This window comes from Micromys minutus (assembly GCF_963924665.1).
Source record: "Micromys minutus genome assembly, chromosome: 30".
NCBI classification, from domain to species: Eukaryota; Metazoa; Chordata; class Mammalia; order Rodentia; family Muridae; genus Micromys; species Micromys minutus.
The window spans coordinates 7,665,061-7,689,488 of record NC_137965.1 but is presented as its reverse complement, the minus strand read 5'-3'; the positions used below and the strand labels follow the sequence as shown (position 1 = coordinate 7,689,488).

The 24,428-nt window shown below is 44.7% G+C and overlaps 1 protein-coding gene across 5 annotated transcripts in view; it reads left to right on the top strand.

Annotated features, from left to right (window-relative positions):
• PLAGL1 (PLAG1 like zinc finger 1) overlaps positions 1-23,617 on the top strand; it is a 35,578-nt gene extending 11,961 nt beyond the window's left edge. Inside the window, exons 3-7 of one of the 5 annotated variants that reach the window (XM_080941623.1) lie at positions 1,077-1,115; positions 7,343-7,374; positions 11,414-11,486; positions 18,677-19,012; positions 20,407-23,617. In XM_080941623.1, the coding sequence (XP_080797749.1) occupies positions 18,861-19,012; positions 20,407-22,084 (1,830 nt within the window). In that variant the 5' untranslated portion in view covers positions 1,077-1,115; positions 7,343-7,374; positions 11,414-11,486; positions 18,677-18,860 and the 3' untranslated portion in view covers positions 22,085-23,617. Of the gene's footprint in view, positions 1-1,076; positions 1,116-7,342; positions 7,375-11,262; positions 11,487-18,676; positions 19,013-20,406 lie in introns of those variants that run through there. The other 4 variants (XM_080941620.1, XM_080941621.1, XM_080941622.1 and 1 more) reach the window with 4 other exon arrangements.
• Positions 23,618-24,428: the final 811 nt, after the last annotated feature.

Here is a 24,428-nt window from a genome sequence, read left to right as displayed (position 1 = left end):
CAGTTTGGGTTATAGAAACTGAGTTTGTCTCACCAAAACAAAGCAAAACAGAACAGAACAGAACAAAACACTCCTATTGGTGTGCAGGGACATTTTTTTTTTCTATTCAATTTCTCTATATTAAGGTGAAGTCCAACAATAATTGGGGACTTTGTGGTGATAGCACAACGTATTTTGATGTCATTAACATTGATTATCTTGAGGGAAAGTTGAGCCTAGACGCTAATGATCTGGTCCCAAACATTGACAGTGTCATTATACATTCATTATATATAATTTGTTCAGCCTCTCAGTGTCTTAGTTTTCTCTTGTTTGCTCTTGGGCCACTCAGGGGTGATAGTAATATATATATATATATATATATATATATATATATATATATATATATATATATATATAATATATAAATATATAACATATATATATTTAAATTGAAGTAATATGTAAAAGACCTATGGTACATATCTAAAAGTGTCTTGTTAGAAATATGTTGAAAATATGAATCGAGAATTCAGAGAACATGTCCACTTTAACAGTTTGGCTTTTAAAATAAGCTCTTTATCCAGAAATAGCCATGAGAAGAAACAAACTTTGTTTCTGAATTGAAACTTATTCCAATGCATAAAAAAGAGAATTCTTTAATCACGATTTAATATATAGCTTGGTAGTAGTCTCTCAAGTATGAGAGGTGTCTTTTTTCCCCCTTAATTAAGTAGATACAAGTTTAATGTTGGAACAGGTATGAGTTGGGTGGTGGTGGTTGTGATTGGGATGTGAAAAGGCCGTGTGTGGGGCGTCTTCTGGTGGTGAACCTGTTCTGGATCTCGACTGGTGATGTGAGCAGAAGTAAATGCATATGCCCAATAAAACGGAAAATACCTCAAGACTCTGAATTGCATTCTCAGAATTTTAGCTGTAACACATACAGTTTTGTGAAATCTTGACGCCAGGGGAAATTAAGTCAAGGCTGTCTTAAAAGTGAACTCAAATTTCCAACAGTCTCAAAGTTACCATCAACCGAGGCACACACTCAACGGTTGTGTGATATTCAAAGAAACCCCTTTGTTTGCTTTCAGGTTGTTCCTGCTTGGTTGGTACGGAGTGCCATTGGCTTCGTAAGTTCCTATTTCTTTCTTTTCTTTTTCTTCCATTAAAAAAAAATTCCCTCCACAGCATCTCATCCTCTCTCATCACAGGGGAATATCTTTATAAATGACCTGGGGGCAAAGTATTTTCATTATGTGGTCCATAGACTGGTATTTTAAGGGTCCCTTTCTCTTGATCCCCAGTGTTAGTAGATGAATTGTTGTGAGGGCAGTAACATGATTGCTTATTCAATCATGAGGAGAGAGGACTTCGGTGGATAATTATCCATAGGATGGAGTGTCTGTTTAATGGGAGCAGGGTGAGATCTGAAGATTGAGCACTTAGGGTTTCTGTCCTGGTACTGTGTGACATTGGCAAGCTCTTTGCCTTTCCAAAGTCCATTTTCTCCACTCTGAGAAACACATTCCTAATGTCTTAGTTGGCTGTAAGGAAGATCAGGTTGTAATATCTCAGCTCTTTGCAAATGCTTCTGAAAGATAGGCAAATGAGTGTGTTTTGACCCTTGCCACGGGCTTTCTTTAAGTAGTAAATTTTATGAGTACTTTTGAAAAATAATTTGATTTAGAGGAACTTAATGAGTTTCCAGAGAACCTTGTCTGAGTCAGAGCGACCTGCAATTATGTGGAGCTGTTCATAAGACCAGCTTCCTATAATGAAGCGAGCTTTGGAGGCGTGTTAATTTCACAGTTCCTTGTAAAGAAATTCTTGACAGATATTTCTGTCTCCATTCCAGAAGACTAGGAAAACAGAGACGTTAGTGTAACCCCTTAAACCAAAGTGCGTCAATGGCCAGATCTAGCTAAACATTCTTGATAAAACGGTCACTTGTCTTTGTCATTAGTCACCTGTCACCCCCTCCCAGCCTTTATAGTTTTCTTCCCTCCCCCACCTTTTGTAAAACTCATTTTTTCCTTCTTTATTTTTCTGAGGCAGGGTCTCAGTGTAGAGCCTAGGTTGGCCTTGAACTCATGACCCAATAACATGAACATCTGAGTGCCATGCTGAGATGGCAGGCGTGTGCTACTACAATCACGGCTTTGGCTTTTAAAAAGCTCATTCCTAAAAATAAGCCTTTCACAGGGGGCTGTTGACTACCCTCTGTGGCACCCCTGCAGTGGTTAAAGATAGATGAGAATCAGTGAATTCAGAGCTCTGGATTTTTGTGGCGAGCCCCAGGGCAGCCCTGAAACCTGGAACTGGGTATATGGGACGGGTGTGTTGTGCGTCAAGAAGTGGGTTTTCCATACCTTCAATTCCAGTATTGTTTATTTTCTCTTCAGTTTAGGAATTTTGAAAGGTAACCCTTCTCTCCTCATGTTTACTCAGGATGAGTGACAGACATGAACACATTTCATTACAGGGTTTGGTGAAGGTCAAGTCAAAGGAGCAGTTCTGAATTCAAGGGCAAATTTAGAAACCCTTTTAATTATGTTTGTTCAATAGAGGTAACCCCTCTTGGGAAAACACATTTTCTTTCAGACTCCATTGGTTCACCCTGGCTAGCCCTCTTCCCTCCCACAAATGTGCAAACACTCCTTCACACAGAGACCACTATTTATGACCTAGCTACCCAGCTGCATTCCCTAAGTCAGAGGAAAACAGGGTAACTGTTTCCACCCTGTTCCTATTCCTGTTTAGCAAACAGAATTTATACAAACTATACCCTTCTTTGAGCTGTGTGGCCTTCCCCGGGGATGGTGCTTTTGGGAAAGCCTACAAGTTAGAAATGAACACCTTTTAGTTGGAGCTTGTGGTATAGCAGTTTCACTGGAACACAGGAACTGATTGATAAGGGGCTGCCCAGGGGATGTTCTACCACACTCGCATGACAGTTAAGTTGGGAATAGAGTTTCCAGAGAGTCTGGGTTCAGTGGGATGAAAGCAATTTCAGACCGTTAAGTGGATCATCACTCCTAAAGATACTGCATGAAGGAAGGAAGGGAGAGAAAGAGAGAGAGAAGTTTATTTATGGATTGTCAGAGGGCCATTGAGGCTCAGCAGGCCCTAGAAGCCTAGGACTTCCCTCCAAGCCTGTTCTCTCCCTCTGACCTTGGATGAACTAGTGAGCAGTATATTATTGTGCCGTTTTGTCATGGTTAGCATTCTGGACCAGCGCTAGGATGTAGGAAGCAGATGAATTTGAATTGAACCATGAGGTGGTCTGTCCGGCCCTCTCCTGGTGTTAAGGAGACCTGTGGCAGTTTGTCTAGGCTGGGCCCTAATGAAAGCTGTAGAGGGAGAAAGAGAGGTGGGCCTTTGATCTCTTTGTTCCAGCTGCACCCTGGGAACTGGCTGGAATCAATGTGCTGTTTTCCTGAAGGAGAGAAAGGCTCTGCCTAACTTGCTTTGTCAAGCTGTGGGGGGAATTCACTGCCTCTGTTTATTGACAGCTGAAAGGGAGCACATGGGGTGGAATGGACCTTCTTGTGAAAACCAGGCACAGGAAAAATTAGACCTCAATTTAACACAGAGGAATTTGGAAATTCACCCCAAAGGGAGCCGGGAGTTTCTCATGCTTACATTAGAATGACTCAAGTTGGAGGCTAGTGTGCAAGGAACAATGGAGGTTTTGTCACAACTGGGCTATAAGTAGGAATATGGTATGCATAATGAACGGCAGTAAGTAGACGCCTATTCAACACGTCCTTCTCCTTTTAAAGCACAGACATAAAGACGAGTGTGAACCATGACATAATCAGGTGATCCCTTCTTTTCTTTCCATTAAGAAGCAGCATTCACAGAACGTCTGGCTTCTCCCAAGTTTGTTTTCCATGTGTTTGTTTCAAAACATCTTTGAACTTGAGATCTAAGTTCATGCCAGGGGACTCATCGTCCCGTACGGTGATTATTGCGGGGACGTGGTGATTACACATCACGGAGTTTTTTGTTTTTCTTTTTCTTTCTTTTCTTTTCTTTTCTTTTCTTTTTTTAAAATAGTCTCAGGATGGCTGGAAATGTCAGAGTGTGTTGGAAGCGAGAGAAATGGACAGTGGACCAAGATAGCTCCTGGGATAACAATAGTTTGTAAATCTTAAGATGAACTACCTTCCTTTTCAGAAGGGAGTTTTCTAGTAAAGAAAGATCTCTAGTTTAGCGAAAGGAAATACCCCACCCCTTCTTAGCTGTCTCCCCTCACGGGCTTGATGCTTGGTTTCCCAGAAAGAATTTATGGCTCCTTCCTTTGGCCCCAGCCCTTTGTTCATACTTCGACCACAGCACTTAACACCCCCCCACACACACACCAGAGTTCTTTGTTTAGGTGTATCGCTTTAGCTGGAGGCAAAGCAGCTGTGTGTATTCATGTTTTTATATCTTCAAGTCTAGCAAAGTTCTTGGCTCAGTAAGTGTGGCTGAATGAATGGGAATCCAGGGCTCCCTGTACATTCCTGTGAGTGTGGTGACTGTACTAGGCTTTTTCTGCATATACTCAACTGTTTAGTAAGACCTGTGGTCCACTGACCCTGATCAGAGCAGTACCTTTATGGAGCATTATTTAGTGGGGGCCTCCATCAGTCCCTCTAGAGGAGGCATTTAAAGCATAGGGCAAATGTCCCTTTTGGGGCAGTCCTCTGATTTCATTCCTCCCTAAAAGATTCTTAGTGTCAGTTGTAGATATTTTCACTAAGAAGATGAGAAGGCTTTTCGTTAAGAGTTCTGTAGGCTTTCACTTGACTAAATTTAGTGATGGAGACAGATAAGGCTTGTACTTGAGATGATTCAATTCTGTGACCTGCCGATAATATAGAACAACCCCCCCCCCCCAGCAGCGCATCTGACTTGCTTTGCTGCCATTGGAGATTATGAATTCTTTGCTAAAGGAGGCAGAAGTTTAAGGAGGAAAAAAAATGTAAAAATTAGAAAATTCACCCCACGTGAAAAATGAGGAAGAGTCCCGTCCTTCCCAATCTGCATGGCTACTTTGATCTCATAGGACCCTAAACTATACCCAGCTACTGAATCACTCTCTCATCAACTCTCTACTGAGGGGCTTGCACTCTAACTGGGTGGGTCACTGTCACCATGTCACGGCCTAGGAAACATGGGTAGAGAGGGATTAAGCAGAATGCAGGAGGAATTGGAATTTAATGGAGTCACTGTTCTTCACTGCTCTGCTTATTCTCTCTCTAAATCCAAGAGCACTTCAGGACCGACCCCCGGCTGTGATGTGGCAAGGTGACATAGGACAGCGGCATTCCTAACATCTCTGAGCTCATGTGTTCTTTACCTACCCACACATAGCATTTGCTCTCCCCGTCAGTGCCTTTCCTGGCTTTTTAATTATGTATCTCTCTGAAGTTGCCGTCACTCCTGACGTGGCCTCTGTCTTCCATGTCATCTGAGTCTCCTCTGTCCTCTGCTTAGTGCACGTGCCTTCGCTAAGCTGTCAGAAGCCTGCCACTCAGCTCTCCCTGGTCGGGTCTTACATCTGCCCTTGTTTTCTGAGTCAAAACCCACACTAAAGCTGTCCCCCCTCCTACACAGTAGAAGGAGTCGTCGAACCATTCAGTATGTCCTTTGAGTGTCCTGGTGACACATGTAAGACCAATTCATTCCAGGCCCGTTTGTAATTGGTTTCAGTCACTAGATATACTGCATTAAAAACGCTACCCAAAGAATATCATTAATATTACTTGCTGGTACTGGTAAGATGCTTACGGTTCTCCCAGAGGATCAGGGTTCAGTTCCCAGCACCCATACGGCAGCTTACAACTACCCTAGTTCCAGTTCAAGTGCATCTGATGGTGCCTTCTAACCTCCATGGGGGCTAGGCTCACACTTGGCACGTTTATATACATTTTGGGCAGACCCTCATACACATTACAAATAAATAAATCTTTAAAACAAACTACTTCCCTTCTCCATTAGCAGTTAAAGCAAAAGAGAAGGCAGTGGATATCCTTAGAGAATAAAATATTGAATATTATTAAAATTAAAGCGTAGTTCATTTCCCCCACCAGTATTTAAAACAACACCGGAAATGATGTGTATTTCCACCGTAACCAACATACTATATTGAGAGAATCACGTAATTCACCCATTATGTAGCATTTACCAAGGTAAAATTCTCCCCTTTGGTCTCGGCAGCTGGGAATTAAAAGTGATTCATGAGGCACGCACACAATCGCCGTGTTAATTGCAGCCACATTAAAGAGCCCAGTCATTTTTATGTTGTTTTCTTTTAAATGGTTCTCATTTGGTCCATCTCTTCAGCTCTCAGTGTATGGGAAAGCTGTTGGTTGTGATTCATTGAAGATTAGGAACTCTGTAAGTGCTGTTCAGAGAAGCTGCAGACGGTTCTGTTCATTTTTTCCACGGGCAGTTTTTTTTTTCCCCATTGGTGGGGGTGGCTTCCCCCACCCCCACTCACCGTGGGAATTACCTGTTGTAATATACAGCAGTGATGGATTGGGAGGAGCACTCTGTGCCTGCTGTGTGTGTTCTCTTTCTGTAACTCAAGCCTGAACACGCTGCCTTCTTGATGAAGACCCTTCAGTGGTTCTCATTAGACAGGTCTCTTGGTTGCAATTGACAGAAACTAAGGAGCCCATTGAGAGATTCCAAACAGGTGACAGGAATGCATACATGGTAGAAAGGATTGGGCTTGATGGGGCTGTTGGGATTTAGAAAGAAGGGCAGCCAGGCCAAGAACACAGAGACCAGTGTGCACCTCAGACACCAGCATGTGGAAATGGCCCTTCCCCAGTCCTGGCTCCCAGGCTATGTTTCAAGGAATCTGTGGGAAAGGTCTGTCTGGACCAGAATAGTGGACTGGTCCATTCTTTAGCATTTCCCCCTATTCTTTCCCCCAAGGTTTTTGGTACCATAGATGGGACAGGAGGATCCTGTAGCCATCTCTGCTCTGTGAATGGTCACTGTTCCATAAACCAGTATCTCAAGTATCTATTATTAACGAGCTATCTTTGAATCAACACATCTTGTTTCAAGTTATTTATTTTTCTTTGTCTTAGGGATAGAATCACCTCTCAAAGCACCTCAGGCCATTTTCATTTTAGGGAAATCAGCTGGTCCCTCCCTGTCCCAGCTTGTTGACTGGGAGGCCTACCTAGGTTAGGAAATGTGGGTTTCCCAGACCTTGGCCTGCAACTGCTCTGCCCTACCTCTTGCCTCTTCGAAGTAGGCTTCCTTTCCCTTTTTGTTTGTTTGGTTTTGGCAATTTAGAGCTTAAGAAAAAGGCTTAACATAACAGTGCATGCCTTTGCCTTTCCCTCCCTAGGTATTTGCGTAGGAATCAGAGGACTTAATCTTGTGAGTATACTCTTTAATACTAGCCCCCTGTCTCAGATCCTCCCGCTTTATCTGCTCCAGGGTACTAAAACACCGAGCTCCAGGTCACCAGCTCCTTCAAGGCTGAAGCTTCCCCTTCGAAACCCAGGCGGCCTTTGTTGTTTGTGATAGATTGGTTTCAGTTCCAGAGGTCCTAGCTAGGGTAAAGGGGATGTACACTTTTAAGGAAGATTTTTGGCTCTTTACTGAGGCGGTATCCATCACTCTGAATCTCACGGTCCCAAGTCAGAAAAACTGTTCCTCCCCATAGCCACCATCTACAGCCATCAGGAGGGCAGCCAAAGGAAAGCCCTGTAGACCAGTTTTAGGTGCCTTGCTTATACTGGCAGAGTGTTTTCCATAGAGATTTTCATGGCGCCAGAAAGGTGAGGAACCCACCCTCTGCCCTCCATATAGCACTGGATGACTTGAAGCTTTGCAGCTGTCTGGGCTGGGTACAGGGTTGGGAGTGGGGGCTGAAAACCTAGCCGAGGCTGGCTTCCCTCCCTCGAAGGGATGCTCGCACACAGCTGTCCGCTCAGGGAATCCTACCCCAGCCCTGTCTTGCTGGTCTGACAGATGGGTCTGGGGTTACACGAAGCAGGAGGAAAGAGTTGTTATTTCTTTTAAATTCTCCTATTTGGACTCCCTTCCGGAGTTACCCCAAGCCCCGTGGAATTTCTATGGTAGGTTTAAAGGTTAACAAGGAGACTTTAGGTCTTGTCTGCTGCCCTGAGCTGGGAGGAAATTTGAAAGATTAGAAACCTTCCACCTGTTGCCCACCATGCTGATTTAGAGCCGTAGACACTTGAACAATGGGAGCTGTGAAAGAGGAGAAAGGATTTGAGAGCCAGACAGCACTTGGTCTATGCAGCATGATTAGGTGGGAAAACACAGTCTAAAGTTAGGATGAGATTTCTGGCCAGAAGGGTTAGAGTGTAAGGGCTCCCTGTCAGACCACACACCCTGGCTTTACACCCAGTTCAGCTGCTTGCTAGTTTCAAGGGCAGGCAAGTTAGCATCCTTGCAAGCCTTCATTTGTCAACAAGTAAAGCAACAGGAACACTTGACCACTCCTGCGATTGCCCAGGGGGCTAAGGACTTAACACAGCCATCACCTGGTGAGCATCCAAGAGTTGGTGGTTGTGACTACACAGTAGTGTTACGGTGCTGGACAGGACCCGCCAGGAGGGTTGCAGGGGAACCCTCTGTTTTAGAAGATATCAGAGCCATGAGGGGGAAGAGCAGGAAGGAAGGAGTTTTTGTCCAGGATTTTAAGAAAGTTCAGGGTTGAAGAGAGGGATTTGAGAGGCATGTGAACTCAGGAACTACTTGAAACCTTAAGTTTCATGAACGGGGAATGTTAAGATGATGTGTAAAAAGAGTGCAGAGGTCAGAAATGAGGCCCCCAAATCTACTAAAATTTCACGAGACCCTTGGTCTGCCTGCCTCTTTTTTAAACATAACATCTTTTGGAAGAGAATATTGTGTCTCTCCAAGGCTTTGAAAATAGGATCTCACGGTTTATGGTCAATCTCTGTGAAAAGATTTATTTGTAAGTTTCCAAATCAATGGGCTTCGTTGGACATGAGGTTGTGGTTTTCAAAAAAAAAAAAAAAAAAAAAAAAACCTGTCTGAGAGACTTTCCTAAGCAAGCCCCACACATCTTTAAACAAAAGGAACCTTTATTAAAAGTTAGAACAGTTTACAGTATCTGGCACTGTCTAACTCAGTCTCATGTAGATTCTTAGAATAAAGGGTTCAAGCATTTGCTTAGATCAAACCAGGAATATCTCAGAGTGGGGGAGCTGAAACGGAAGAAATCTCTTTGTTCAACTTGAGTTTCTGTGAATGTTCAGTCAGAAGCAAACCCAGTTCATTAACTAGGCAAAAGGCACATTGCAAACTGTAAACACACTTCACAGGCAGAAGGACATTCTAGAAATACACTCTAGGTTGGTGGAGCTTCCATTTTGTTTTCCATGAGTGGCATTAAAAATCCATTTAAACTAATTAATGTGGTTCTATTTGCCACAAGCCAAACTCCCTTCTTAGAAAAATGTGATTTTTCTCACTCTTCTGGAACTCTGAGACACCGCCTTAGCATAGTTTAATTCCACAGGGTCATTTTCAGCTGCTGTTGTTGTTGTTGTTGTTGTTGTTGCTGCTGCTGCTTTTTCTCCTCCTCCTCCCTCCTCCTCCTCCCTCCTCCTCCTCCTTCTTTTTCTATAACTGACATTTGAAAACCATTTTTCTCAGCTCTTAAAATCTAAGGCCTGAAAAGCAATCTGCAAGTAGCATCCTGTCCCAGTAGGTCTCATCTCTGCTAGGTTACACTGTTGCATGGAGCATGGGAACGCTTCCCCCTCTACCCCCCCCCCCCACTCTCCCACCCCGTCTGGCCTGTTCCAGGTTCTCCCCAGCATTGTTGAGTCTTGTGTCTGTGAAGCAGTGCTGGGTGGGCTGGGTGGACAGGTGGGAAAGGCTGAGTAGCTTGACCCCCCCCTGTCAGGGCAACCCCTCGTTCACTGCCCTTCACAGTGTCCGACAGAAGACTAAGCTCCCGTGTGAGTCCGCCACTGCAGAGTATTGTTAGAGGCAGGAAAGGATGGCTTTCTCTTCCCGATAATTTGAATATTTTGACAATGAAGCCAAGCCACTCTACTGCCTTGGCTGGCAAACCTCGTGTTCTGTAAGGCCCTTCCTGGGCAGCAGAAGTTGAGGCCCCCCCCCACCTCCTCTCTGAATCTATAAATTGGTATTGTCCACTGGGGAGATTGGCATTCAGGCTAATTTTATTCTTTTGCTTTCATGTGTTTTAAATAAATGTCTTGGGAAAAAAAAAGTTAACACGGGCCTCTGGGGACCACCCAATTAAACGACCATTGTCCGTGTGGAACATTTTGAGATGAGGTGAACCGTGCACACGGTCTGTTTACACATGCGGAATGAGGACCAGATGGGGAAACAAACTGGTTCAGACAAGTACATGGTCACCTCCAGTTTTGTTTTGTTTTTTCTGGACTGTGATTGTTTTTAAAACCTTATCTAAAGAAAGCTGCATTTTCCCCCTCCATCTTTAATTTAAAAGGATGCTTATATACAAACAAATGGCCAGTGCCATTTTGATCAAATTAAGGGAATGGACAGTCATGTGACTAAGCTAAAACTGGCTCTCAAAATTGGTTGTCTTCATACCAGTTAGAAAAATCCTGGGGCACCCTCCCTCCCCACACAAGAAAATCAGTTTGGCAGAATAGTCTTGAGTTGGAAGAGGCCAAGGGGTACGGGGAATCAATGACCAGGGATGCTGTTGGTTTCTAAACGTGTGTCAGTGTTCAGTGGTTTGCGGTCGGTATGAGGACCAGGCACTTGAGGACTAGGGGAAAACCATTTTCTGGGCTAGAGTCATTCTGTTTCTGTCTGTGCTGATTTGTGAAGTGGCCTTGGAATCTGCTATTAAAAAAAAAAAAACAAACAAAACTCTCCTGCTAATTCTAGTGCATAGTCAGGTTTAGTACCCACTTGTCTGCTGCACATTCAGTTGAGAGATGTCTGCTTTTCTGCACGGCAGATTTGATGAGTCTATATGCTTACATAAAACTGTTGAGAACGCATGCTAGCCAGTTGCTGCTTTCTTTCTGATCCATAATTTTGTTTCAGGCTCTGTTACCATCTAGATTTGCATACCTGTTTTATGGCATTTTAATATTGTTGTTTTAAAAGAAACACCATTTCCTCTGAGTGCTGCTTTGAATAGCTTATGTAAGCAATTTCATCCCCCCCTCCCCCCCACTATCAGAAAGCAGAGAGAACCTTCTGAGTTCTAATCCAGTTGCATGTAGGACAAAGGTTATACTTTAATGCAGACCATCTATTGAAATGTTTAAGAAAGCAGTAGGGAACCTCTTTTATATCACGCTAGGGGGGTATGTGCTCACAAAAGGAGGTTTGGGGGGTAGAATCACGGGAGAATATTCTAGCTTCATCCTCTGACAATGTCCAAGGTCTCTTCTCGCAGGTTTGAGTCTTCAGACTTCTACAGGACTCCAGCCATATCTGCCTCACAGCTGACTTTTCTGCTCACACCGAAGGTACGGAAGTTTTAAAATTATCCTTATCTGGACATGCTTGATAAGACTTGCTTGGGCCCGGTGTGGTGGTGCACATGTGTTTAATCCTAGTACTTGGGAGGCAGAGGGGAAGTGGATTTCCACGAGTGCACAGTCTACCTGGTTTATAGAGGGAGTTCCAAACCAGCCAGGATACAAAGCCTCAAAACAACAAAGTTGCTTGGAAGCACATGGCAAACTCAGGAATGCAGGGATGTGACGGAGGCCCAAGATACTTCAAGACAGTTGCAGTGGAGCACACATGTCTATCCCTACCCCCTCACACACACTTCATAGCTCTTCCACCCTGTCTGCAGTCCCAGCCACACATATGTAGTGAAGACAACTATTCCTAAAAGCTGTCTTGGTTCATTAACCAAGAAATCGAAATTCATACCAAGAGGGTCAGCCATTATCTGTCAAGAATGGACAAAGGCCTGAGTAGTTTCGATTAGTTTAGGGAGGTTAGAGAAGAGGAATCTTGCGCCTTCTGTTTAGAGTGTACATGACTTCAGAGGATAGAGTGACAACAGGGAGTCTGGAATGTGTCTGCCTAGCATTCAGGCAAGAGCCCACAGGCTAAAGAAAGAAAAGGGCTCAGGAGACACCTGTCTTAAGGAGGTCAAAGGGGACAGGCCCAGCCTGAATGTGCACCAACCTGGGGAAGGCAGAGAGGCTTAGAGGAGGTTATAGGTTCGCTGGAAGGGGCTGCATGTATGCCTCAGTGGGAACTTGGGGTTGTTGAAAGCCAGCTGCCTGGAGGCTTCAAACTCAGAAGGATAGATGGGGCCCCACTGTACTGGGGAAGGGACCACACGTGTGAATTGCAAGGACAGCCACTTAGAAAGTTCATATTCCTCTCCCATTGAACTGGGTGTGATTGTAATGGTCTGTTACACAAACAAAGAACCTAAAGCTATGAGTGGGGGAGGAAAAAAAGATATAAGGCAGAGAGAGAGAGAGAGAGAGAGAGAGAGAGAGAGAGAGAGAGAGAGAGAGAGAGAGAGAGAGAGACCTAGTTGGCGTTTCTTTCCTTTTAAGTGTTCTCCCTCATTCCCTGATATTTCTCCCCCATTTCTGAGAAGCACATGTGGAAGCTTCGAAGTGTTGCCTTCTTTCTTCACTTTACTTACCAGTAAAGAAGGACAAGCAGAGACCCAGTAAAAGGTTTCCTAGCATTAGAAGAATCAGATGAGGAGAACTGTGACGTGATTAAATACTTCTGCATTTCGTATTCATTTTCCTACATGAACAGTTTATTTTGCAGATACAGAAAGTGTGTCTTCCCAAACCACAGATTCTAAGTTCTGGATAGCCATCCATCGATAGAGCTTTTTTTAAAAAAAAATGGCATGTGTGTTGTCACTTTAAAAGTGCCTGCCAGATGTGTATTGTGGTGATTTTAGTCCAAGACTCACGGGGAGCTTCTGCTCCTTTCAGAGTCACGGAAGGAGTCATGACTGGTGTTCTGTGTTAGGTAGCCTGAGCCTGGGCCCCTTTTCACCATTCTATCTGTCTCTCTGCTCTTCTTTCTGCTTCTCCTCCATCCATTGCACACAGCCCTTCCCTTTGGTCTCCCTAGTGTATAAATGGTCTCAGCAAGAACAGCAAAAATTAGACTCTCCGGTCATCCAGATCATCTGACAGACACGTAGATGTCCACATTCTTGGCCCTTTCCTGTTTATCTAGAGAAACTACCGTGTGAGGCTACCCAACCCACCCAAGTCCTGAGAATCCCCTCTGGACAGTATAGATAAGTCTCTTCCCGCTAGTCTTAACTCATAGATGTAACTTCCCCTCCTCATTGTAACCCAGATGGCTTTTGTTTTTCTCAGTATTAACCTGTACCCTCTGACTTCCTAGGAAGGACCCAGGCTTTCTTTTCCGTCCCCTAAGGATGGTTTCATTGGGACAAAAGGCCATGTTGCTAATTAGAGTTCTGGTTGCACATGCCCTATTTTGAGAGTCACGAGGGACGAGATCAGCCCTCAGCTATAGAATGGTGACCCTACAGAGGTCTAAAGGTCAGCTGGCAGGGATTTGTAGGGAGGGTGGAGTGGGGGACATGTTCTCAACTGTCACAAAGGAACCGTCTCCACCCATGACTTTGACATTACAGTATCTGCTCCTAAATAGCAAAGGCTTTTGTCTGGTTTGTCATGCTGGTTCTTTATTGCTCATCTCACATGGGCTACCTGGTCTCCACCAAGTAACAGTCATCTTAAAACAAAGACAAACCATCCCAGCCTCTAAGCCAATCGGGGACTCAACATTTGTGTTTCTGGGTGGGCTCCCTTGAGAAGGTTGTCCTCTCCTTCCTGAATGTTCTATTTAAGAATCCAGTGTGGGATGCTGAGTGGAGGATCAAGGGTCTGTGAAGATAACTCCTTTCATGGCTTCTCTTCTCTTTCTCACACACACTCTCTCTCTCACTCTCATTCCTCACAAGCCCATGAGACTGTGAGAATGGAGTCACCCCAGCCACCCCCACCCCCAGTCCACTCGGTGGGAGGAGAAGGGGTTGTAGAGGGAGCACAGACCTGTGACAGGGGCACTTGTGTGGTGATAGGCCCTAGGCTCTGCCCCCCAGAAGCCTCTGTGCTGGTGTGGCTTCTTCCTCTGGGCACTTTGAGGTCCTGTATGTCCCATTCCAGCTGAGGTGGCCTTGCCAGCCTTCTCCAGCTATTGTTCCCTCTTCTTCCTTTCTCCTTTCCTGTGTACAAACTCCATGATTAGCGGGGTTGATAGTATCTTCAGCCCGCTAGATAAAAACTTTTATTAGTTTGTAAAGGTAGCATATAAAGTAGTCATTGTGACATTTTTATGTGCATACTTTTGTCCTTACTAGTTGGTGCTCCTTCCTCTCCCCCCTCCCCTTCTCCTTCCTCCTGTGCTCCCCACCCCATGCATCCGGCAGCCCCCCTTCTCCTGTTATGCAGTTCCATTATAGTCTCTTCTTTTTGCCTTCCCCCCACCTCTTGTCTCCCCTCATGCCTTGCTTTCTGGTTTCTTAACCTGTGAGCACATGTACCCACATACGCATTTGTGCAAATTCAAATCCAGGATTAGCATATGAGAGTTGGACAAACTGTAACAAAGAAATCCCATCTGTAAAACGTTTTTACACTGTGCCAGTGGATGGGCTGATCACAGATGGTCGTTTTTTAAAGCCGTTTGGGTCTCCTTTATACTTAAGTAACGGCCCATAGGTTACTTAGATGTGTTTTACTAAGCTTTTGTAAAAATGAGACTTAATTCTCATGTGCTGACTTTTCTCACTATAGCCTACCCAGGACAAAGCTTCCCCACAAGGTCAAAACTGGGGAATTTATGGGAAAAGGCTTCTGTCTTTGGGGCTCTGGGAACTTCATGCTCCCACATGCCTGCTTTTCTCTCCCTCCACAGCCCTAAGTAGATATCTAAGGGCAAGGCTTGGTCTGGCTGCAGCCTGCTGCAAAGAAAACAAACTTGTCTGTACCCCAGGGCTGATAAACTCCATCAATCTAACCCAGGGAGGAGAAACATTGATGAGCAAAAGCTGCTCACGTGGAGAGTTGAGGTATGTCCCCTATCTTTTGTAGTGTGGCAGAGGACACCAGCAACAAGGTGTCTTGAGTACCAAACCCCTCTCTCCAAAAAAAACCTAAAAACCAAAACAAACAAACAAAAAACAAGACCCAAACAGAAAGATTAACTTCTGTTCTTTGATCAGTTTTTCCTCTGGACCCTGGCCTTTCCTTAGCCTAGGTTCTAACCTAAGTAGTCTGCTCACCCAGTGTGGTTGAAGCTGGTTCTCTCTGTAGAGGCAGGGCAGAAAGCTAACCTGTCTATATATCTCTGCCCCCACTAGCCACTTTCTCTCAGACTTATCATGAGTAGAGGGTCATAAAAACCAAAAGCAAAAGAAACCAATGGAGCCTTGAGTCTTAAGGAAAGGACTTCAACATGGGCCTCACTTTCCAGCAACACAGTTGGACCCGTGTGGACTTCTTGTTAGCAGAGTTTCCAGAGAGAACAGAGTAACTGTCATGTAGTCAGCCCCCATCTTGAACTATATCATAGTCACGCTATTTGTGACCTGAGAACATGTGTCCCTTTGCCAATTAATAATAGGCCTGGTACGCACTTAGCGTTCTGAAGCCTGGTTTAATCAATTCTATCATTTCTTACATTTGCATATTAGGTTTAAGGACTTCACTTTGGCTTCCTTAGTATGGGCCCCTTTCTAAAACAGTAAGAGCTCTAGTCACTGGCTTTAACAATCAATGGCAGTTGAAAAGAATCCATGGGCAGCTGGATTGTGGGGAAGACCATCCCAGGGGTGGTAGTGGGTGCTGTTCCCACCAATGCATGTGAGTTTAAGTGAAAGACTTCCAGACAAACAGATGTAGGTGGGGTTGTATGCCAACCTGCTGAGAGAACCCCACAGCATGGGAGAGGTCCTCATGCCTCCATCTGGGGGAGACGGGGATTTGTCCACATTCCGGGACTGGAAGCACATTTGTCTCAAGAGAATGTAGCACAATGAAGGAAAGAACCCTGAGGACCGATCTTTGGCCTTGATTGCCTTTGGGCAGCCATGGGAGAGAGGTCTGCTGACATGGCAGGTGACAGGCCTTGTAGAGCCAACTTGAGTCCATCGCAGACAAGGGGTGATGTCATCTCAGATGTCAGGGGAATTTTTAGCACTAATATCTTAGTATTGAGTGTTATATATTTAACAGGCTTACAAATGAACCCCTGGTGATTGGTGAGCACACTTACCCCTGGGACAGGACCTATTAAATTATCACCTGTACACATACTTGAGATCAATTTGTATAGATTGTTTGCTGCTTCAATTCTCCAAGAAACAGTGTTGTAGACCATCCTATTTTAATCTGATGAAGCACAGGCATATGTCATATGGCCCACAGATTAGGGAATAGTACCTTGTAAGTAAGCATTAAGTGGAATGATAGCACCCAGAGGGGTTCTCTCTCATCTCTCACCTCAGGGAATAAATACCCTTTAAACTGCCTTTTAAATTTAGGACTTTACAAATGTGAGAGAGAAATGGTGGCTCAGAAAGAACAGTTTATATGTTAAGTAGTAGCATAGCAGGGCTCAAGAGCAACCCCCAAAGACCCAACCAACCGAGAATATCCATCTTGGAAGACCAAAATGGAAATCTCATTTCCTCACAGGTGGGCCTCGCTTTGTGTGACTGGGGACAATGGAAACAGGAGCCAGAAGTCCTGGTTTATTTTGAGAATGCTGCAAAACAGTTGTTCCCCATTAAATGATTGTGTTTCACAGCACTGGGGAAGTCCTGGGTCTGCATCTGTGTTCTGACCTCTTGCTTTTACAGTTGTATACCCCTAACCCCCAGGGAGTACAGTCTTCCTGGCTGTTACCATATATATGTATGTTTCTTGTTCTAGTCTGATCCTCCCCCATCCCTAAAATAATCACCATGAGAATGAAGCAGATGGCCCAAGGCTTCTTTGGCAGATCTGTATCACTTAGTATTTTTAGAATGGGGGGGGGGGACTGAAAATCAAGTCCTGAGATTTTTTTTGGGGGGGAGGAGGGGAAGGCTTATCTTTCCAGGGCAACAGGTGTTGAAATAGTAGTACTATGTGTGTGTGTGTGTGAGATTCAAATGCAATTTGTATGTCAAGAGACAGGATAGATCGATTCTCTTCAGGAACGTAGTCTTCAGAGCTGTTGTAATTGTTGATGGTTTTCTAGATAGTAGGTAGTCTATTTTAACCACATCAAGTTTGAATGCAGCTAGTATGAACTAGGTGAGGGGTGGCTGAGAGAGGCAGTATATAGATCTATGCGACTACCCTTTTCTTTTTAAACAATAGGTAGGGTTTATCTGTTGGGAAGAACTTTGAGTTATTGGAGGCATACACAGAGCCACTGTGCCTCACTGTCCCGTCATGCACATAGCTAGCTCAGTAGCTGGGAGCCATTAGCTGTACCATGGCACGTAGCTTTTGTTCCATAAATACTATATATTTTGTGATTTCCTGCCCTCCCCACTCTGGTTACAATCACAAATGGAAAGATTACGTCATCGTTGTTTCCGTTGATTGTCCCCCAGCAGCCCATTGACATATATTATGTGATAATTATAGAAACCAAGAAGCTGGGATTCACTGTAGAGTTGGGATCTGAACTGGGGAACCTTGTTCCTCTCCCCCACCCTGCCCCATTAATAAAATCACTCAACTAAGTCCCCGTGTTTCAATGAAACACCTGAGGTTTAATCAGTAAAGCATAGTTCTGTGCAAGAAAAGCCCAGCCTTCCCCTTATCTCTTGACAGGGAATCTAAGGGTCTGCCCATCACCCCGACAGTAGCCACTAGCTAACTATGGCTACTGAAGTCTAGCTTAAGATAATGTGGCTTCCCAGTAGCATGCTTGAAGGGAGGAGGGTGGGACATGTTCGTACCACATTTCCATTGTAGAAAGTTCGGTCGTGCGTACTTTTCATTTCCTAAAGCAAGAGTTGGGGAAGAGTAAATTTCCCTTGACAGAAATTGAAAAAAGTCTGAGTACCTGGCCTGGTAAATCAGTGGTGGGGTTACAGAACCCTCCCCACTAGCCCCTCCGTCCTGACGAGTGTTCAGTGCTAATTTAACTATAAAGGGTAAGCAGGGGTAGAGCATTTCATACTTTATAGGTTTTTATAGGCCCGCCACATCAGTACAACTAGGACTCCATTTCCCCTTACACACAAATTCACTGACATGCATACAAATGATTTCTTCCCATCCTCTGAGAGTTTAAACAGGTGTTGGAAACAACCTCTCTATGCTCACTGCGCATGAAGAGGAAAAGCTCATGGTTTGAATAAGGGGTGGTCATTGTGAGCCAGCAACACACTACAACACACAGAGAAAGTCAACTGAGTCTCACCCTGAGCTGAGGACCATAAAGTTGATGGGGTCTATGGGGGTAGCAGTTCTTATTAGGAGAGAGGGGACCAGAACACAGGGGCTCCAGAGGGGTGGGAAGCAAGAAGGAAGAATGGGTTGGCAGGCCCATCTGAGCCTTTTAAAGGAACATACTGATTGCAAGTCATTGGCTTTAATGTGGTGGTGCTGATGCAGGTGCTGGTGGGAGATACATCTTTTTCAGTGCTGATGTGAGAAAATGGTTCCTCTTCTCTCCGCAGACCATTCTAAATAGCCAGATCCCTGTCCGGCTCTGGATCTCTCCTGGCTGCCAGGCTGTGGTGTTGCTTTCTTTTTTTCTTTGGAGTCAGGCTGCAGTGACTCCCTACCTTCTCTCTGTCTGGGCTTAAATGGCACAGCAGTTTCTCGGAACATCTGAAGAAGAAAGTGTGAGAAGCAAAGACCATGGCTCCGTTCCGCTGTCAGAAATGTGGCAAGTCCTTCCTCACCCTGGAGAAGTTCACCATCCATAACTACTCCCACTCCAAGGAGCGCCCATTCAAGTGCTCGAAGGCTGAGTGTGGCAAAGCCTTCGTCTCCAAGTACAAGCTGATGAGGTGAGAGTCTTTAGGAGGGTGTGCACTTCTTCCTGGGCCTTTAAGTGTCTCTCCAGGCGTTCAGGGCTCTCAGTGAAGGGGAAAAGAAGGCAGGGTGTGGGTACATTTAACATTTTAGGCAGTCTTTAAAGACCTGTCTTCAGTGATTTCTGGAGTTTCCAGTACTCCACTGATGACCGTGACACTTGTGGAATTCACTTGTGTATTTAGACTTTGTGCGTGTATGTTTCTTAGACTTTCAGGGGAATCCACAACCTGCCAAAGCATTGAGTTTTCACATGAGTCCTTTAAAAGAGAGTTGGTATAAAACATGAATTATTTCTCTAGTGTCGATTACGTTCTTGCTACTATTAGGTCAGTGGTACCCAAGATGTACATTCTGCCCACAATGGATTTTGGTAATACCCCAGCAGTGACAAACAGTACGATCAGGCTGCATGCTGTCTGACTGACAGTGAATACTGCCTGTGTACTTCTTTTGGTATTGCTTGTGTCTAATCTTCACAAAATGATGCCCCAAGCTTCCCTTGCTGGCAACTTACAAATGCACAGGTGAGAGAATTAGCAACCTGACTTCCAACCTGAGTGGCAGAAGCCCCACATTATCATTCCGTCTTGGGGTACTTCAGAGAAAGGCACTTAAAAGAGATAAAAGGAAGATAGAAATCATTCTCCTGACCTTAAGAACATCACCATTACTGATAATGTAATATAAGTTGATGTTAAAAAATAAGACTGGAAATGCTTCTGCTCTTTACATTTCAAATGTCTTCAGTTGTAAGCTGTTCTCTAGTTGTCATAGTAACAGAATCAAGTGCCCACCATGTGCACTGATTGTGTCAGGGGCTCCCTGGTTAGTATCAAACTCATTTCGTGTACATGCAGGTATCCTTAAAGACAGAGGGTAGCTGTGGCTTCAGTGGGGCCATCTCAGGGTACAGTGGAGGTCAGGAAAGAAGGGACAGTGGGACAACAGATAATTGTAGAATTAGTTAGAAAGACAACAGTAAGTCAAACAGGTGCTTTAGGTATTGTTGAAGAGGTAGTGGGTCAGAACTTTATGAAGAGAAGCATCATACACCTGTTTAACTCCTTTCTAAAAATATATTTCATAACCATATTGTTTTTTTTATGTCTATGGATAACAGGAACATAGAATAGGTCAGTCTTTTTTGTAGGTATAAAGTTGAGTCTGCCTTTTAGTAACTCTTGACTTTTTAAATGGTAAAATGTTGTATTCATAGGGAAAATACAGAAAAAGTCCTTTATACGTGAAAAATGTCACTAAGATGTAGAAGAAATAGCTAGTAACATCGTGATAGTGTTGCCTCTGCCTTTCCTTCATTCATAAAATAATTCTATCGCAAACTGTACCCCTTTCCTTTTGCTTCCAGACACATGGCGACACACTCACCCGTGAAGGCTCACCAGTGTACTCACTGTGAGAAGACATTCAACCGGAAGGATCACCTGAAGAACCACCTCCAGACCCACGATCCTAACAAGATCTCCTACGTTTGTGAAGATTGTGGCAAGAAGTATCACACCCTGCTGGGCTACAAGAGGCACATGGCCCTGCACTCCGCCAGCAGTGGCGATCTCACCTGTGGGGTCTGCACTCTGGAGCTGGGGAGCACCGAGGTCCTGCTGGACCACCTCAAGTCTCATGCTGAAGAGAAGGCCAACCACCCTCCCAGGGAGAAGAAACACCAGTGCGACCACTGTGAGAGATGCTTCTACACCCGGAAAGATGTGCGTCGCCACCTGGTGGTCCACACAGGATGCAAGGACTTCCTGTGTCAGTTCTGTGCCCAGAGATTTGGGCGCAAAGATCACCTCACTCGTCACACCAAGAAGACCCACTCCCAGGAGCTGATGCAAGGTAATATGCAGGCAGGAGAATACCAGGGCAACAATTTTCAACCCGTTGCGCCTGTGCCTGTGCCTGTGCCTGCGCCTGTGCCTGCGCCTGTGCCTGTGCCTGTGCCTCCGCCTGCGCCTGCGCCTTCGCCTGCGCCTTCGTCTTCGTTCCAGATCAAGTCTGATGTGCCTCATTTCCAGTTCGGAGTGGCCCCCGAGACCGGGTTTGAGTGTGGCTTTCCACTTGAGGTTCAAGGTCTGATGCTTGCTCCCCCAGAGCAGGTCTTCCAGCCAATGCTACCTATGCAGCCAATGCCAGAGCAGCCTTTTGCTCTGCACCCTGGGGTAGTTCCCACCTCTCCCCCGCCAATCATTCTTCAGGAGCACAAGTTCAGTCCGGTTCCTACCTCATATGCTCCATTCGTAGGCATGCCGGTTAAAGCAGATGACAAGGGCTTCTGCAACATGGGTTTCTTTGAGGAATTTCCTCTGCAAGAGCCTCAGTCGCCTCTCAAGTTCAACCCATGTTTTGAGATGCCTAAGGAGGGTTTTGGGAAAGTCACCCTGCCCAAAGAGCTGCTCTTAGATGCTGTGAATATAACCATTCCTGCCTCTCTGGAGATCTCCTCCCTGCTGGGGTTCTGGCAGATCCCCCCTCCCACTCCCCAGAATGGCTTTGTGAATAGCACCATTCCTATGGGGGCCGGGGAGCCGCTGCCCCATAGAATAACCTGCCTGGCGCAGCAGCAGCCACCTCCGCTGCCTCCTCCACCTCCGCTGCCACTGCCACAGCCACTGCCACAGCCTGTGCCACAGCTGCAGCCACAGTTCCAGCTGCAGTTCCAGCCACAGCCCCCGATGCAGCCCCCGATGCAGCTGCCGCCACTGCAGCTGCAGCTTCCACCGCTGCCGCCGCAGCTACAGCTTGAGCCAGAGCCGGAGCTAGAGGAGGAAGAGGAAGAGGAAGAGGAAGAGCCAGAAGAAGAAGAAGAGGCAGAAGAAGAGGCAGAACCAGAGGCAGAGGGAGAGGCAGAGGGAGAGGCAGAAGAAGAGGAAGAGGAAGAGGAAGATGAAGATGAAGAGCCAGATGCAGCCCAAATAGTTGTGAGCGCTATGCAGATGGGCCAGCCTCCCCTACCCCCAACTCCTCATGTTTTTACTGCAGGTGCCAACAGTGCTATCCTGCCCCATTTCCACCATGCTTTCAGATAAATTGGTTTTTTAAGAGGATGCTTCTCTTGTGGAGAATGTTTTAACATCAGTTACAGTTGAAAGGAGAAGCGCTGGGAAACAGGAACGGGGCTTTAGCTGATTTGCCATCAGTAGCTTGAGAGAAAGAATTCTCTGACTGCATGCGTTGTGCCAATAGATATCAGTAGTGGCCGTGCTTTGGGCCAGACTTAGTGAGCGTGTGCGTGTTCTGTCATCGAACTGCAAATATCATATTATTACCCTCATATTATTACCCTTGTATTATTAACCTCATATTATTAACCTCATATTATTAACCTCATATAATTATCTTATGATAATTATAAAAGATCCAAAACGAGAGCTGCTATTTTGTAAATACCGTCTTGAGTGTTAGCCGTGGTAGTGATGTTATATGTGTAGTGCTGTCTAGGAAGGACATGGTGGCCAAGCCTGGATTTCTCCAGCTTGGAAGGTGTTTGTGAGAGAAGAGGGCAGTCTGCGTGGCGTTTATAACTAGGCTGTGTGTTTCTTTTCAGGGGCTCGTCTACCTTCAGGATTGGATGTAGTTTAGTTACTCTTCTTAGTTTACTCTGTAGTTTGTTCTTCTTGTAAGCCTACTGTGTCGCTTTGTAGAAAAGTCCATTGTGAAGCTATTGATGTCTTTGTTTTTTAAAGTGAATTTGAAGTGTACTTTTCAATATTTTTTTTTGTGATATTATTCCAATGTGAGTTATGACTTCATTTATCTTAAAGACAAAGACTGGTTGTCAGTCATATCTGACAAGAAGAAAGAAATCACTCTGTCACCAAGTCAAGAAGCCAACTAATTGAAAGAAGCATCAATCAAAAGTGTTTTGCTGACTGTGATACTCACGTTTCTTAACAGGAATTTAAGAAAATGTACTGGATTTTTTTTTAAGCATAGTATATTAGATAAGAATTTTCCTTGCCTAGTTTAACCTACTACTTAAGCCATTTAAGTTTTGAAGTATTGTTTGTAACCACCAATAGATAGAAAAATGTATCTGTAGTTGATCGATTTAAGTTGTTAGTTTGTATCACAAGAGGATTGCATTTTGCAATGTAAGGGAACTTGTAATCTCACTTGATATCTTGTTAATCGATTTGAAAGTGTAAAACCTAACCTTTGAAGAGTCTGTATGTCCCTTTGAGACTGTGTTTGCAAGCATATATACCAACCTTTGAAGACTCTGTATTTCCCTTTTGAGACTGTGTTTGCAAGCATATATACCAACCTTTGAAGACTCTGTATTTCCCTTTTGAGACTGTGTTTGCAAGCATATATACCAACCTTTGAAGACTCTGTATTTCCCTTTTGAGACTGTGTTTGCAAGCATATATACCAACCTTTGAAGACTCTGTATTTCCCCTTTGAGACTGTGTTTGCAAGCATATATACCCTAAACTTTGAAGACTCTGTATTTCCCAGCATATGTACCGTAACCTTTGAAGACTCCATATTTCCCAGCGCATATACCCTAACCTTTGAAGACTGTATTTCCCAGCGCATATACCCTAACCTTTGAAGAAGACTTCATATTTCCCAGCGCATATACCCTAACCTTTGAAGACTGTATTTCCCAGCGCATATACCCTAACCTTTGAAGACTGTATTTCCCAGCACATATACCCTAACCTTTGAAGAAGACTCCATATTTCCCAGCGCATATACCCTAACCTTTGAAGACTCCATATTTCCCAGCGCATATACCCTAACCTTTGAAGACTCCATATTTCCCAGCATATATACCCTAACCTTTGAAGACTCTGTATTTCCCAGTGCATATACCCTAACCTTTGAAGACTCCATATTTCCCATCATATATACCCTAACCTTTGAAGACTGTATTTCCCAGCACATATACCCTAACCTTTGAAGAAGACTCCATATTTCCCAGCGCATATACCCTAATCTTTGAAGACTCCATATTTCCCAGCGTATATACCCAAACCTTTGAAGACTGTATTTCCCAGCGCATATACCCTAACCTTTGAAGACTCCCTATTTCCCAGTGCATATACCCTAACCTTTGAAGATTCCATATTTCCCAGCATATATACCCTAACCTTTGAAGACTCTGTATTTCCCAGCACATGTACCCTAACCTTTGAAGACTCTGTATTTCCCAGCACATATACCCTAACCTTTGAAGACTCTGTATTTCCCAGCACATGTACCCTAACCTTTGAAGACTCTGTATTTCCCAGCACATGTACCCTAACCTTTGAAGACTCTGTATTTCCCAGCACATGTACCCTAACCTTTGAAGACTCTGTATTTCCCAGCACATGTACCCTAACCTTTGAAGACTCTGTATTTCCCAGCACATGTACCCTAACC